The sequence below is a fragment of the Hylobates moloch genome, unplaced genomic scaffold (assembly GCF_009828535.3).
Source record: "Hylobates moloch isolate HMO894 unplaced genomic scaffold, HMol_V3 SCAFFOLD_4, whole genome shotgun sequence".
NCBI classification, from domain to species: Eukaryota; Metazoa; Chordata; class Mammalia; order Primates; family Hylobatidae; genus Hylobates; species Hylobates moloch.
Window position 1 is genome coordinate 34,339,154 of NW_026652279.1, and position 14,516 is coordinate 34,353,669.

Here is a 14,516-nt window from a genome sequence, read left to right on the forward strand (position 1 = left end):
ATAGATGTCGGCGAGGGGGTCTGGGCACCTGTCCACAGGAGGAAATGCTTAACCTGGGCCTTCAAGAGAGGGAACAGGGTTGCTGGCAGATAAGAGAAAAGCCGTGGAAGGGGATGGTGGAAACGGAGATGTCGGGGCCAGTCTGTAGTGCAGACGACAAGCACATGAGGAAAGGGGTCCGGGGATGACACACACGGGACCAGGGAAGGCTGCCTGCAGGAAGGGCAGCTGAGCCGAGGGTTGACAGGGAGGGAGAAACTCCATAGGCAGCCAAGGAAGGGGTCTGAGGGGACATGCTGTGCAAGGGCCCTGGGGTCAAGGGGAGTGGGGAGTGTTAAGGGAGGGCAGGGATGGAGGTGTCCCAGGCCATACCAAGAAGTTAGGACTTTGCCCTGCAGCCCCCATGGGAAGCACCACAGGGTTCTTCACAGAGGGAGACAGGTACAGATCTGTGAGTCTGAAATGGGACCTACCTCTGCGTGACAGGGAGCCAATGCCGTGAGCCCTCTGGGGGCTGACAGCAGTGGCCAGGGTGCTACAGGCTTGGGAAGGAAGGTGTGGGAGAGGAAGCACGCCATGGCCACGCCAAGCACAGCTGTTTCCAGCCTTCAGCATGTTCCAAATTCAGGCCAACTTCCACAGGACATTGACATTGTTTTTTGTTGTTGTTGCTGTTGTTGTTTTGTTTTGTTTCTTTTTGGAGGCAGGGTCTCGCTCTCTTGCCCAGGCTGGAGTGCAGTGGTGTGATCTCAGCTCACTGCAGCCTCCACCTTTTGGGTGCAAGCAATCCTCCCACCTCAGCCTCCCCAGTAGCTGGGACTACAGGTGTGCACCACTATACCAGGCTAATTTTTGTATTTTTTGTAGAGAAGGGGTTTTACCATGTTGCCCAGGCTGGTTTTGAATTCCTGGGCTCAAGTGATCTGCCCACCTTGGCCTCCCAAAGTGCTGAGATTACAGGCATGCACCACCGCACGCAGCCTACGGTACATTCTTATTTGCGTTTAGGATATTCCACGGGCCTGGGGTTCAGCACGATGCACTGAAGGAAAGCAATGCCAAGCGGCTCCAAAAGCAAGCTATCGGGGCTTTCCGCATGTGCACGCAGAAAGGCCGTTCGCTGAATGAAATGACAAGGACCTCCCCTTTCGAGGGTCCTAAGTCTCATTCCCATTGTGGACACTCTCTTGGCCAGCAGGTGGCCAGTGGTTCCCAGCTGCCGTGAGGTCTGTGCTGGCCTCTCAGTACCCAAAGGTGCTACTCCTTGGGCTGGATTAGGGAATGGTTTGCTTATTCATCCATTGCACCAGAGTTTACCAAAGGCTTCCCCTGTGCCAGCCACCATGCAGGCCATGCAGAGGGCAGGACAGATAGAGCCCTGACCCTCACATGGGGCAGACATGTGGGAAGAGATGTGCTGATTGCAGACCAGGCCGAGTGAGGCATGGGAGAAGGGCTTTGGGGCAGCAGAGTCTGTGGGGGTCTGGGAAGGCTGAGCTGAGGCCTGAAAGCAGAGTAGACAATGTTAATTAAGCTAAGAGCAAGGGGCTGAAAAGCTGTTTGTGATGGGAGACAGAAGCCATCACAAGAGGATTCTCTCATCCAGCTCTTTCCACCACAAATTATGTCTCCGGCCATTCAAGACAAAGGTGGGAAATGAGGACATCGTCTCTGCAAAGACCTGCCAGTTCCTGTTAGGGTTCCTGCAGGTTTCTAAATTTCACAGAGATCACTCAGGTAGAGTTGTCACGCACTCTTTCTCTATTATGCCAGAGAAGGCTATCCAAGTTCCCTGTATTGGAAATGGATGGATTAAGAGAGATCTAAACAATGGAGGAAGAAGGTGGGAATTCCAGGATGGGCTCTAAAGCCTAGGTGGAAGGGTGAGGCTTCCGTAGGAAAAGGGAGGAGACTGCAGGGAAGGAGGAGCAGGAAGAGCCAGCTGTGGACAGATCTACAGGGATGAAGCCTGCTGGGTTGTATTTCTCTGTGATTAGGGGTGCATCCAGGAGGGCACATGCCTGTCTGTGCCCAAAAGGGCTCCCCTATCCCCTCTGGCTGGCTGTGAAGGGCGGTAACCCCTGGGCCCCAGCAGATCATTTCACCATCTGTCAGGCCCATCTGCTTATGGTCCTCATCAGGGACCATTCCTGCCTTTTCTGAGAGCACTAGTGCCCCTGCCACCTGCATAGCTCCTGGCTGTCTATGCCCCAGCACTGACCTTCACCTTCTCCTCTCGAGACAGGCAGCAGAGCATGGTAAGTGGCTAAGAATGCTGATGGCAGTGGCAGAGTGCCTAGGTTCTTACCTTGGCCCTGCCTCTTGCTGTGTAAACTTGGGTGAGTCATCTAACCTCTCTGAGCTTGTCTCCTCATATGTAAAAAGGTAATAATAATAGTTCCCACATCACAGGGTTCCTGTGAAGATTAAATGAGCAAGTACGAGTGAAGCACTTACCACAGCACCTAGTAAAGAGTCAAGGGCTCCACGCATTAGTTATTTTTCATAGTATTCTAATTAAACTCTGATATTGCATTTCATCATGGAACGATTTAAAAAAAAAATGGGTCAAGAGATTTGACTGCAGGGGTTATGTCTAGATTTTGCTCAACCGTAAGTGTAAGAAAACTCCCAGCTGAGGATTGCAGCTGTATTTACTGCGCTTTAGTGCAAAGTTTCTTCCCACAGAGAGACGGTGCTGGAAATTCAGAAGCCCCAGCTGGTGTATTCCTGGCTGTCAAGCTCAACAGGAGGCCAGCTTGTGAAACTTAAAACCCAAGAGGGGCCTTTGGGGTCCCCTGATGGGGTAACTGAGGCCCAGGAAGGAGTAGAGCCTTACCATACTCCCAACCCCCACCCTGGGGAAAAAAAAAGACTTCAGCTCTCAGCCAGTGGGGGCTCCCCAGGAAATCAGTTATCTAGAGCCACGGTGGGAGTGGTCACTTGGACCTGGGTCCCCAGCTTGGGCTCCTGCTTCCAGCTGCCATGTCCCCAGCAGACCCTGGTCTCAGCTGGTGGGAGCCATGGTGAGCCAAACAGGAAGGTGGGGGTGCGAGAGATTGTGCCAAAGCCTGGGCCTTTGTTATTTGTTTTTAGTTAAACTTTTCATTTAAGATCACTGTAACTCACAAGCAGCTGTAAGAAATAATACAGAGCGATTCCATGTACCCATTACCCAGTTTCCCCCAGCAGTGACATTTTGCAAAACGATAGGACAATATCACAACCAGGATACTGACCTTGACACAGTCAAGTCACAGATGGCTCCATCCCCACAAGGACCCCTCATGTTGCCCTTTTGCAGCCGCATCCCCTCCCCACTCGCCCCACACCCTCCTCAGCCCTGAGAGCCGTGAGTCTGGTCTCTGTTTCTCTAGTTTTGTCACGTGAAGAACGTTACATCAGTGGAATCATGCAGTGTGGAATATTTGGGGACTGACTCTTTGGTCCCTATTGAATGAATGGGCTCATGTTCTGGGCTTGGGCCTGGTTTGGGAGGAAGGGGCCTGGCTATCTCCTTCCTGGGAGCCACAAGCCACATTCCTAGGACTTTTGGTGGATTGAGATCTTAAGCTATCAAAGGCCATTGTGATTGGGCCAGAACTGCCACTTGAGGGGAGGGTTTGGCCCCTCTGTGCCTCAATCTTCCCATGTGGTACAGCCCTCCCCCACCTCCTGGTCCCAGTTTCCCTCTGCCCCTCACCTGCAGTCCAGGCTGTGGTTCACATCAGGGGCCTACTCTTTCCCCGACACATCTGGTGGCTGGGCCCCAGGCCCAGAATAGGCCATTGTGTAAACAGGGCCTACGTGATCAAGACATGGAAAATGAAGCCAAGAGCAGGAAGCCGCTTGGGCCATCAGTGCAATTAAACTCAGAAGCAGAGTCCCCGAGCGCCTGCTGTGCCCAGGACACTTGGGGTCAGCGGGGCAAAGCAGCAGGCCTGCTGCAGGAAGAAGGTGGTTGTAAGACATCGCTGGCAACAGAGGCGAGGGTGTGGCCCCCACCCCACAGGTCCCATAGGAGCCCTGGAGACAGCATGGGATGGGGTGGTGGCCCAGCCCAGGGCACGGCCAGCCTGCTGGAACCCATACCCCCAACAACAGCAGCTTAACCAAGAAAGGGGGTGACTTCTTGGCATCAGGACACCCATCTTGTTGCTCTAGCTTCCAGGGACGAACCTTGTCCACATGGCCCTGACTCTTTCTATGGGGCAAGGAGAAAATAAGCCCTCGACCCAGAGTGTGCACACAGCCCCTGCCTACTTCCTATTGGCCAGAACTTAGTCATGTGACCACACCTAGCTGCAAAGGAGACTGGGAAATGTAGTCTCTTCTGAGCAGTTCTATACCCAAGGAAACATCAAGGTTCTGTAGGGGATAACAAGAATTGGGGCAACTAACAGCAGGCAGGTTGACAAGCCTCTCTGTGCCTTAGTTTCCTCCTCTGTGTAATGGAGAGAATGAGAGCAATTCCTCATACAGGGGAGTTACGGGGGCCCAGAGAGTTACTGCATGCAACAACACTTAGTGCCAGGCAGACAGCCAGAGCTCAAATGTAGCTATTATTACTTTTATTACTCAATGAGACCCTGCATGTTGCAGCCCGGCACAAGCTGGTAGATGGCGCTGTTGTTGGGGACTCCACTGACCCCAAGCCCCAGGCTCTTTTGCGGGCCCTACAGCCCTCCTTCCCTCAGGGCTCCTGGCTGACCCTGGGGAAGCACCCCCTGTGGTTGGGCCTGGCCATGGGCCCCCATGAACTGCTCTGCCAGTCCCGTGTCCTCTCAGGCTCCGAGCAGATGGCCTGGCCCAGCAGGACTCATGCCAGCTCAGCTGCAGGAAGTGGCTAATCTGTCTCGTGTGGCTTTACACAAATGGTCTGGTTTTTGGTGCTCAGTCCCCAGCATGGGAAGGAATCCAGGGATGGCAGGGGTGACTGCAGGACAGCCTCTTCCACTTGGTGTGGTCCAGAATTCTGGCCGAGGCCTTGTAGGGGTGACAACAAAAGGGGTGTAGCCCAGTTCTTGGAAATGCTGAGTCCTAGCACAGTGGGCACCCTGGTTGCACGGGGAGCAGCTGGCAGCATGTTCCTTCCTCATCCCCACATGCTCTCTGACCCTCACCCAGTCCTCACCACGTGGTCCCTCCCCAACCCACCAAGAACCCACTGGCAAGGATGACAAACATGAGTGAAGAAGCATCATGGGGCCGGGCGCGGTGGCTCACGCCTATAATCCCAGCACTTTGGGAGGCCGAGGCGGGTGGATCACCTGAGGTCAGGAGTTTGAGACCAGCCTGGCCAACATGGCAAAACCCCATCTCGACTAAAAACACAAAAATTAGCTGGGTGTGGTGGCCAGCGCCTATAACCCCAGCTACCTGGGAAGCTGAGGTAGCAGAATCACTTGAACCCTGGAGGCAGAGGCTGCAGTGAGCCAAGATCGTATCACTGCACTCCAGCCTGGGTGACAGAGCGAGAAAGCGTCTCAAAAAAAAAAAAAAAAAAAAAAAAAAAAAAAAAGGAGCATCAGGGGCTCACTCCTGCCCCCTATGGGCCTGAGAGATTCCTAGAAACTTCTCCCCTGATCCTGTGGGGCAGATGCTAGAGATCGGGGCAGTGGAGCCTGAGCTGTCTTTACAGAGGCAGGAAGAGTGAAGCCAGAAACCCAGACAGGCCAGGGTGAGCAAGGACAGGGGAGAGAGCAGCCCCTTGAAAGGCAAGATCCACAGGCTGGTGGTTGAGGAGAGAGGACCCACACCCCGTAGAGGGGCAGAGATGGCCTTGGGCACAGCCAGGGCCCAGGCCTCCCTGTCAGGGCGTCTGACCACCCTGTGTAGCCCTGGGGGACACGGAGGCCGAGCCCACCGCAGCCAGACCCACCCTTGGGCGTCCCTCACCTCAAAGCCGATCGTCAGTGCCTGGCCGAAGCCCCTCCAGGGGCTCCTAGCATGGGCCCTCACTTTCCAGCACAGACCCCAGTAAACTGTTCCTGCAGTTATTGTTTGCCGCTCATCCACTTCAGCGGAGACAGAGAACAAAAATCAAATGCTAAAACTGCTGCAGAGCTACTTTTTAATAAAATAATTGATGTGAACAATATGCTGCTGCTTATATTTTTTAAAATACAAATTAATACTTGAAATTTTCTTTTTTTTTTTTTTTTGAGAAGGAGTCTTGCTCTGTCGCCTAGGCTAGAATGCAGTGGCGCCATCTTGGCTCACTTCAAAGTCTGCCTCTCAGGTTCAAGGGATTCTCCCACCTCAGCCTCCCAAGTAGCTGGGATTACAGGCGCCCACCACCACGCCCAGCTAGTTTTTGTATTTTTACAAAAATACAAAAAACCCCATAGAGACATGGTTTCACCATGTTGGTCAGGCTGGTCTTGAACTCCTGACCTCAGGTGATCCACCCGCCTCAGCTTCCCAAAGTGCTGGGATTACAGGCGTGAGCCACCACACCCGGCCAATACTTGACATTTTCTACAGGCACCCGTGTGTATGTGAAACCCTCAAGCCTGAAAGGAGAGGCACTGCCAGTGATGCAGATGAGGTTTGTGGATGAACACGGCTGGCCTTCAGAGCCATGCCCAAGCCCAGCTGACCTGAATGGAATCAACCCTTCAGGCCAGAGCAGAAGGAAAAGCTACCAGGAAATAGGTCTGGCTTATAGAAGTGAGCCCTGCCCATGCTGATGGAACCCTCTCCTTCTTCCTCCAGGTCGACATTTATAACTCAGACCCCCTGATCTGCCGGGCAGGGCTGAAGGTGTGCTTCGGCATCCAGCTGCTGAATGCCGTCTCGCGGGTGGAGCGCGCCCTCCCCAAGCTGACTGTGCCCTTCCTGCTGCTCCAGGGCTCTGCCGATCGCCTGTGTGACAGCAAAGGGGCCTACCTGCTCATGGAGTTAGCCAAGAGCCAGGACAAGACTCTCAAGGTGAGTGGCTGCCACTTGCCCACTTCCCCCCAAGGTGGAGGGGTGACAGGAAGTGAGCCACCACACCCGGCCAATACTCCAGGCTGGAGTGCAATGGCGAGATCTCGGCTCACTGCAACCTCTGCCTCCTGGGTTCAAGTGATTCTCCTGCCTCTGCCTCCCAAGTAGCTGGGATTACAGGTGCCTGCCACCATGCCCCCTTGGGGCACATCTGCCCAGACCCTCGAGAGCCACCTCCCAGGTCTCAGGATAGGGACCAGCCTGCTTGACCTAGAAATAAATAAATAAAAGGAATCCCAGGAGCCTATGAATTTCAAGAGAACACATGAGTCATTTGCTGATTGTTTTGCATGAATGAGCCTCAAAGGGAAAAAGAACAATCAAAAGATGTTATAGGCAAGAAAAGAATCTGCAACTGGGCACTGAGCAAATAAAATCTCCTGAGAGAGAGACATGTCCAAGCTCCAAGGACATGTATGATGCCCAAGCCTCCCTCTGCGCCAGTGGTGGCTGCAGTAGCCCAGGAGCCATGGCCACCAGAGGGCTCAGGGCACACAGGTGCTGGCAGGACTTGGCAGAGCCTGATCCATGAAGTGACCTGCCAGAGCTAGCTCTGCAGACAGGGGCCCTGAGGACAGGCCCTGTGGCTTGGTTATGTGGAATATTAGACAGCAAGACTATATATATATATATATATATCTATATATTTTTTTTTTTTTTCAGACAGAGTATCCCTCTGTCACCCAGGCTGGAGTGCAGCAGCGCCATCTCGGCTCACTGCAACCTCTGCCTCCCAGGTTCAAGTGATTCTGCTGCCTCAGCCCCCTGAATAGCTGGGATTACAGGTGCTTTTTGTTTTTTAGTAGGGGGTTTCACCATTTGACCAGTTGGTCTCATCTGACCTCAGGTGATCCTCCGCCTCAGCCTCCCAAGGTGGTTTTTTTTTTCCCAAGATGGAGTTTTGCTCTTGTTGTCCAGGCTGGAGTGCAATGGCGAGATCTCGGCTCACTGCAACCTCTGCCTCCTGGGTTCAAGTGATTCTCCTGCCTCTGCCTCCCAAGTAGCTGGGATTACAGGTGCCTGCCACCACGCCCGGCTAATTTTTATATGTTTAGTAGAGATGGGGTTTCACCATGTTGGTCAGACTGGTCTTGAACTCCTGACCTCAGGTGATCCACCTGCCTGGCCTCCCAAAGTGCTGGGATTGCAGGCGTGAGCCACCTCGCCCAGCAAACTATATTTTTTAAAAGTCACAGTGGAACACTGCATTCATCCGTGAAAGCATCACTCAGACCGCCCTTACACCAATGTGAACCCTTGCAAGTCCCTGCTAAAGGAGTCCACTAAGATTGTTTATTCATTCATTTACCCAGCTATCCATTCATTGCTTCTTTAATTCAAGTATTTATGGGGCCCTAAGTTTCTGTCAGGCCCAGAGAACAAGACAGGCAAAGGCTCTGCCCTGTCCCCCTGGAACCTGTATCCTGGTGGGATGAGCAAATAAATGAAACGGATGATGATGGAGAGGAGTCGGTGCCCCTAAGGAAACTCAGCAGAGTGTAGTGTAGGCATAGAGGGGGACAGGGGAAAAGCAGCACTTTAGATGGGACAGCCAGGCCTGCAGTCTGTTGGTGAGAAGAGCCAGTGGAAGAACCTTCCAGACTGAGGCAAGAGAGAGATTGAGGACCTGAGGCTGGCATAGGCACGCAGCCATAAGAAGAGCAGCCAGTGAGGATGCACCAGTCAGGGAGGCTGGTGGCAGGGGGCAGGGGAGCCCCACCACCTGGGAAGTCTAAACTTCTTCTCTTGGTTAGATGAGAAGCCACCCAAGCATTTCAAGCCAAGGAGTGACGTGCTCTGATTTTCATTTTAAAAGCATCCCCCCAGTGACCTTGGGAAGACAGGAGCTGGGGTCAGGAGGAGGTAGGAGACAGTGACAACCAAGGCAGGGCAAGCCAAGCAGGGTGGCAGAGAGTGAGATCACTCTCATGAAGGACGAACCCTGGGTTCAGGCTTGCAGTAATGAGGAGGCTGTAATGAGACCAGAAACGCCAGGCAGAGAGACTGACATGAGCGATGACCGGAGTCCACCTGGAGATGCCCATTAGCTTCGCACTGAAGCCTGGAGGTCCCTGCCAGGAGTTCGGATGGATATGGCAGGTCGGCAGTCTAGAGGCAGAAGGGAAGTCTGGCTGGAGATGTAAATTCCAGAGTCATCAGCCCAGGATGGATTTTAAAACCACTGGACTGGACAAGGTGACCAGGGAGAGTGAAGGAGAGCACAGCCAAGCCCGTAGTCCAGCCACCTGCAGAGGCCAGTGGGTGGGGTGAGCCTGGACTGAGAAGGAGCTGCCGGCGAGGTCGAAAGAAAATCAGAAGTTAAAGCCATGGAACCACAAGAGGAAAGTGTTTCTAGAAGGTGAGAGTGAGCAGCTTATGAATGACCAGCACGGTGTCCCCTGCCACGGCAATGGAGGTCCCTGGAGACCTCACCAGGATAGCCACCGTGGGTTGGCGGGAGTGGAAGTCTGCTTGGGATGACCTGAGGACCCCGTGGAGGTCAGGATGTGAGGCTGGGGGTGGAACCCCCTCTTTTGAGAAGGTTGCCTGACTCAGAGACACAGAAACGGGTCCAGGGATGGGGAGAGATGTGGAGTGAGGGAAGGTTTGCATTTGAGAAACGAAGTTCGAGAACACGTTGGGACACTGTAACACATTTGAACCATCATCTGATAGAAAGGTGTTGGCCTCCTAATAATGGGAGGTCAGGGCCAGGTCCTCTGGCATAGGGAGAGGGTCCGGAGAATGCTGCAGACCCCTGCCCACTGCCCGCAGTCTCTGCTCCCTGCACCTGCCTCTGATGGTGCAGCTCTGATTCCATGTCTCTCCTCATTGCAGATTTATGAAGGTGCCTACCATGTTCTCCACAAGGAGCTTCCTGAAGTCACCAACTCCGTCTTCCATGAAATAAACATGTGGGTCTCTCAAAGGACAGCCACTGCAGGAACTGCGTCCCCACCCTGAATGTACTGGCCGGTGCCCGGCTCATGGTCTGGGGGACGCAGGCAGGGGAAGGGCAGAGATGGCTTCTCAGATATGGCTTGCAAAAAAAAAAAAAATCAGAAATTGGAGAAATCCCTAGCACAATTTTCTAAAAAATAACAAAAAGACATTTTCATTATACATTAGGCTATCAGACACTGGACCTGCCTTAATGGGTAGAAACTTTATGCAAAGAAAGAGAAAGGTCCCAGGTGATTTTCCACAAAGAATGTGCTAAAATGTCCATTGAAAACAAAGCCAAGCCTCTGCCCTGCCTCTCCCAGCTCCCACAAGGGTTCCAGGAATTCCTGGTGTTCCCAGGACACCAGACTGCAATAACTGGAGGCACCTCCCTCCTGCCCACCCTTCGCTCACGCCCCAGCACCTTCTCTGACCAGCCTTCGCTTGGTGGCCTTCCTCTGGCCATGTGATGAGGTGGTTGCTGTCTCCATAGGGGCCAGCTCCCCGGGGCAGACTCAAGTGCCCCTCTGAGGCTCAGAAAATGCCCAGCCCTTCCTCAAAATGAGCAGCCACCCATGACTTTGTGGGCTCCTTGTTAGCCTGAGGCCAGGCTTTGCAGAGGAGAGGGGGGTGAGGCTTAGCCCAGAAGGAGAACTGAGCAGGAAACTGAGGCTCTTCTCTGTCCCCTGCCCTTCCCTTCCTGCCAGGGGGAGGCTCAGGTTGGCCCCCGAGTGCTGCCTGTACTCACAAAGGCTGCCTTTCCTCTGGAGTCACTAATTTTACCTGATGCTATGAGAGAATCGTATTGAAGATGAAATGTCTAATATATAATGTATATTTTAAAGCAGAGACTATTTTGGTGGATAGGTGGGAGGGAGCAAGGGGAGTGTGAGGGAATCAGAGCTTGATGCTACTGTACAGAACTGGACAGGTTGGGCCGGCAGTGGTGGGGCCAGAGGGCCCTGTGCTCCAGGAGCTAAGCCAGCAGCCCCCGAGAGGGGACTTGGCTGGGCCTTTCCTATGGGCAAGTCCCAGTGCCCTTCCTGCCCACCAGGGACCATGGAGCAGTGGCAGCCTATGGGGCTATGATCCCTAGGCCTGGGCCTGGGCCTGCCTATGGCCCAGAGCTACCCTGGGAGTGTCAGTGCTAGCAGCACAGCTACCTCTGGTGGCAGGAGAAGAGAGGCCCAGCACAGTGACAGGCCAGGCCTTCTTGCCCGGGTCTACATGGAGCACTCGGTGACCCAGAGCAGGGACCGGAGGCACCCCCAGCCCTGCCCCAGGCCACAGCAGGACAGGCCAGGACAGGCCTCACCCAGGGCCAAGGCTGGCATCAGCCAATCTTTCGGAGCTGAGGCCCTGGGCCTAGCCTGCCCTTCTCAGGTGCCAAAACCACCCCAGCCCTGCCCTAGGCCTCACTTGGTCCCAGCAATAAGTGGGGTTCACCACCCGCCTCGGGAATACTTTCACTTTCTAAATGGGACTTGCTGTTACCTCAGGAGGCTCCTTAGTGCAAATATGACCCTGGTCAGGGCTTTGCCACCGTTGAAGCCCTGCAGAAGGTGCAATCTAGGGGTTCTGGGGCCACGGAAAAGGGGGCCACTTCCCACCAGGACGCCCAACATGAAGTCTAGGTGTCGGGGGCTCCCGCCCTTCTTCCTCCAGCAGCGGGAACTGCCACTGCTCTTCCAGGCCCTGTTCTGGAGACTAACCTTGGTTCCTGGAGAGTGTGCCCCTCCACCCTCCCTCCAGCAGCCCTGACCACACCATGAGAGCCAGGAACGGGCCACTCTGCTGAAGATCACTCTGTGCCCTGGGGGAGGAGCCAAGCCCTCACCCCACAAGGGGCAGTGGGGGCTTGGTTGCCGACCCGGCCCAAGTCCCCACAGAGCACCTTCTGTAGCTCCAGGTTGTCTCCCTGGCTTCTCTTTGAAGGGGAAAAATGTAAAATATGCACTGAGAGAGAAAGCCAGCCCCGCCTGCTCAGTCAGCCCCGGCAGCAGGGCAGCCATGGGAGCTCAGGAAAAGTAGGAACCCTTTCCAAAAGCCCAGAGATGCCCTGGGCTCAGATCTGTAATTCTCCCAGGAGCTGTGATAGAGCAGGTCACACAAAGTCCCTACGCCTCCCTGCCGCCTCCCCCAGACGCATGTGATGGCATCACCATTCCCCAAATGGAATATCGGCATGCGGCCTGACCAGGGACTCTTCAGATGCATGAATTTATTTATATGAAGGCTCTCACAGAGACACACACAGCACTTCAGTAGCATTTGCATTCCTGGTTAAAGAATCACCAATATTTAAAATAAAAACTTTCCTGAAATTGGGACTGTCATGTTATCCGGAAGGGCTGGTACATCCGCCCACCATGTCCCCCTCCTGGGTCAGGAGCCAGCATAGGACCCTGTGCGTAAGCGTGCCTGACATCTCACGCGCAGCCACGACAGAGCCGGTCCCTGTCCTTGGAAAGCTGTGAAGCCTTGAGTTGAGTTCCTTCTTGATATTGATGGCTCCGTGCTGACATTCTGAGCTCTGGAGTCACACCAGCGCAGGGGCGTGGAGGAACTGAGGTTTGGAAGGGATGCCAGGTCTCACATAGCTTGGCCTTGAGAAGGTGAGAGGAAGGCAAAGGCCAGGGAAGGGACCCAGAGAGGCCTGGCACTCAAGGCCCAAGCACCACCATCAACACAGCCCAGTCCATACAGAAATGGGTTTCATGCCTGAAAAGCTTTTTACAGAAGATGCCGCCTATAGCCGGTGACAGCCGCAACCCTACAGGCCTCAGTTCCTTGCAGAGGCGAGGGGTAGAGAGTCAGCCTCCCTCTCTTCCAGCAGGGACCCAGCTTCCCTCCACTTCCATGTGGTGCTGGGCTCACTGAGGGAGCACTGGTGGGTGCTCTGAAAACCCACAGGATCCCACCCCCAGGCCCACCTGGGTCCCATCTCATTCTCTTCTTCTTTCACCAATTGCTAACATAGACCTTGTTGGGATCACGATGGCTTCACAAGCCAGCTGTTGGGTTTGCTATGTCACTGTGGCTCAGTCACATCCCTGCGTGTATACTGTCTGCGGGGCACATATGTATCCGTTTAGAGCTAAAGGAATCAGTGTACACTACAGCTAATCCTAATAAATCTGATGTTTTCGGAATGGCGTCTGTCTGTCCGTCACAGCAGCCTCTGACCCTGGATGGCAATCTTCCTTGCCGAGAGCACAGCAGGCCCTTTTTCAGACAGGCTGATCACTGCCTGAGCCATGCCTGTCACCTGATACCAACTCCAGCAGTGCTTCCCAGCTTCGATCAGCATGTGTGGAGTTTATCTTCTCCCATCCATGCGTGGAGCAGATTTCTAAACACACACATCCACTTGCAGACCCTGCCCCGCCACTGGGGAGGACGGAGCCCAGGCCACCCTCCCCGCGCCAGCTTTAGGTGGCTTGTGCTTTCTCCAGGGCCCCATATAGATGCCAAACCCATCCCCACACAAGTTGGGCTCTGTCTGGACTCAGCCCTCCCTCCTCAGCATAGGGAACCCAGCCTCCTGCTGCTGGGCATCTTCCATGCCCTTCTCCATTCCATACCCACACCTGGCCCAGCCACTCTCCTCCTAAGTGTGGCCAGGATCATGTGGCTTCCTTCCAGCTGCACGGCTGTCACCAGCATCTGAGGGACGGCAGCAGCAGCCTCCTTGGCTGGCCCCACTTTCTCTCCTGCACCCAGTCTGTTTCCACATGGAGGCGAAAGGGCTGTTAAAGTATGAGTCAGACTGTGGCCCTTCTCTGCTCAACATCCTCAGGTGACTACCATCTCACCTAAATAAAGGCCACGGTTCTTGCTGAGGCCTACAGGTGCTGGGCCTTTGGCCTCCTTGCCTCCCCTCTCCCCATCCTCCACGTCCATTCGGTCCTTGCCATGCCAGCCTCCTCACGGGCTGTCTTCTCAGTGAGGCCCTCCCCCAGGTGCTGCCCTGCCTTCTCCTCCTCCAGCACACTTGTTGACATCTGACATGACAGATCTTCTGCTTGTTTGCTTGGTAGCACTCTGTCACCTCCCACGTGAGCTGCAAAAGGGCATATCCCTGCACTACACCTCTGCCTGCTTGCCAGAGGGTCCCTGGAAAGACCTGCCTGATAGGGCAGGGAGGGAAGGAGTGGGTGAGTGAGTGAATGAATGAGTGAGTGAGTGATGGAATGATGTGTTCTCTTTATCCGCTCTCTCAGGAGGAGCCAAGCCCCTATCTCATGCAGGGCAGGTGAAGGCTCGGGTGCTAACTGAGCCCAGGTCCCCACAGAGAGCACCTATTATAGCCCCATATTATCTCTCCGGCTTCTCTTTGAAGGAGAAAAATGTAAAAAGTGCATTGACATGAGTGAGTGAGGGACTGTGCAAGTGAGTGAATGAATGAGTGAGAAAATGAATGTATGAGGGATGGAATGAGTGAGGAAATGAGTGAGTGAATGAATGAGCAAGGGAATGAATGAGTGAGTGAATAAGTGAGTGAGTGAATGAATGAATGAATGAGGGAATAAGTGAATGAGGGAATGAGTGAGGGAGTGAATGAATGAGCAAGGGAATGA

General features: G+C 54.1%; 1 protein-coding gene across 6 annotated transcripts in view; it reads left to right on the top strand.

Annotated features, from left to right (window-relative positions):
• MGLL (monoglyceride lipase) overlaps positions 1–13,088 on the top strand; it is a 135,467-nt gene extending 122,379 nt beyond the window's left edge. For all 6 annotated transcript variants that reach the window (XM_032149881.2, XM_032149879.2, XM_058437365.1 and 3 more), the window contains 2 exons: positions 6,718–6,933; positions 9,832–13,088. In XM_032149881.2, coding sequence (XP_032005772.1) covers positions 6,718–6,933; positions 9,832–9,957 — 342 coding nt within the window. In that variant the 3' untranslated portion in view covers positions 9,958–13,088. The remainder of the gene's footprint in view (positions 1–6,717; positions 6,934–9,831) is intronic.
• The last annotated feature ends 1,428 nt before the right edge of the window (positions 13,089–14,516 follow it).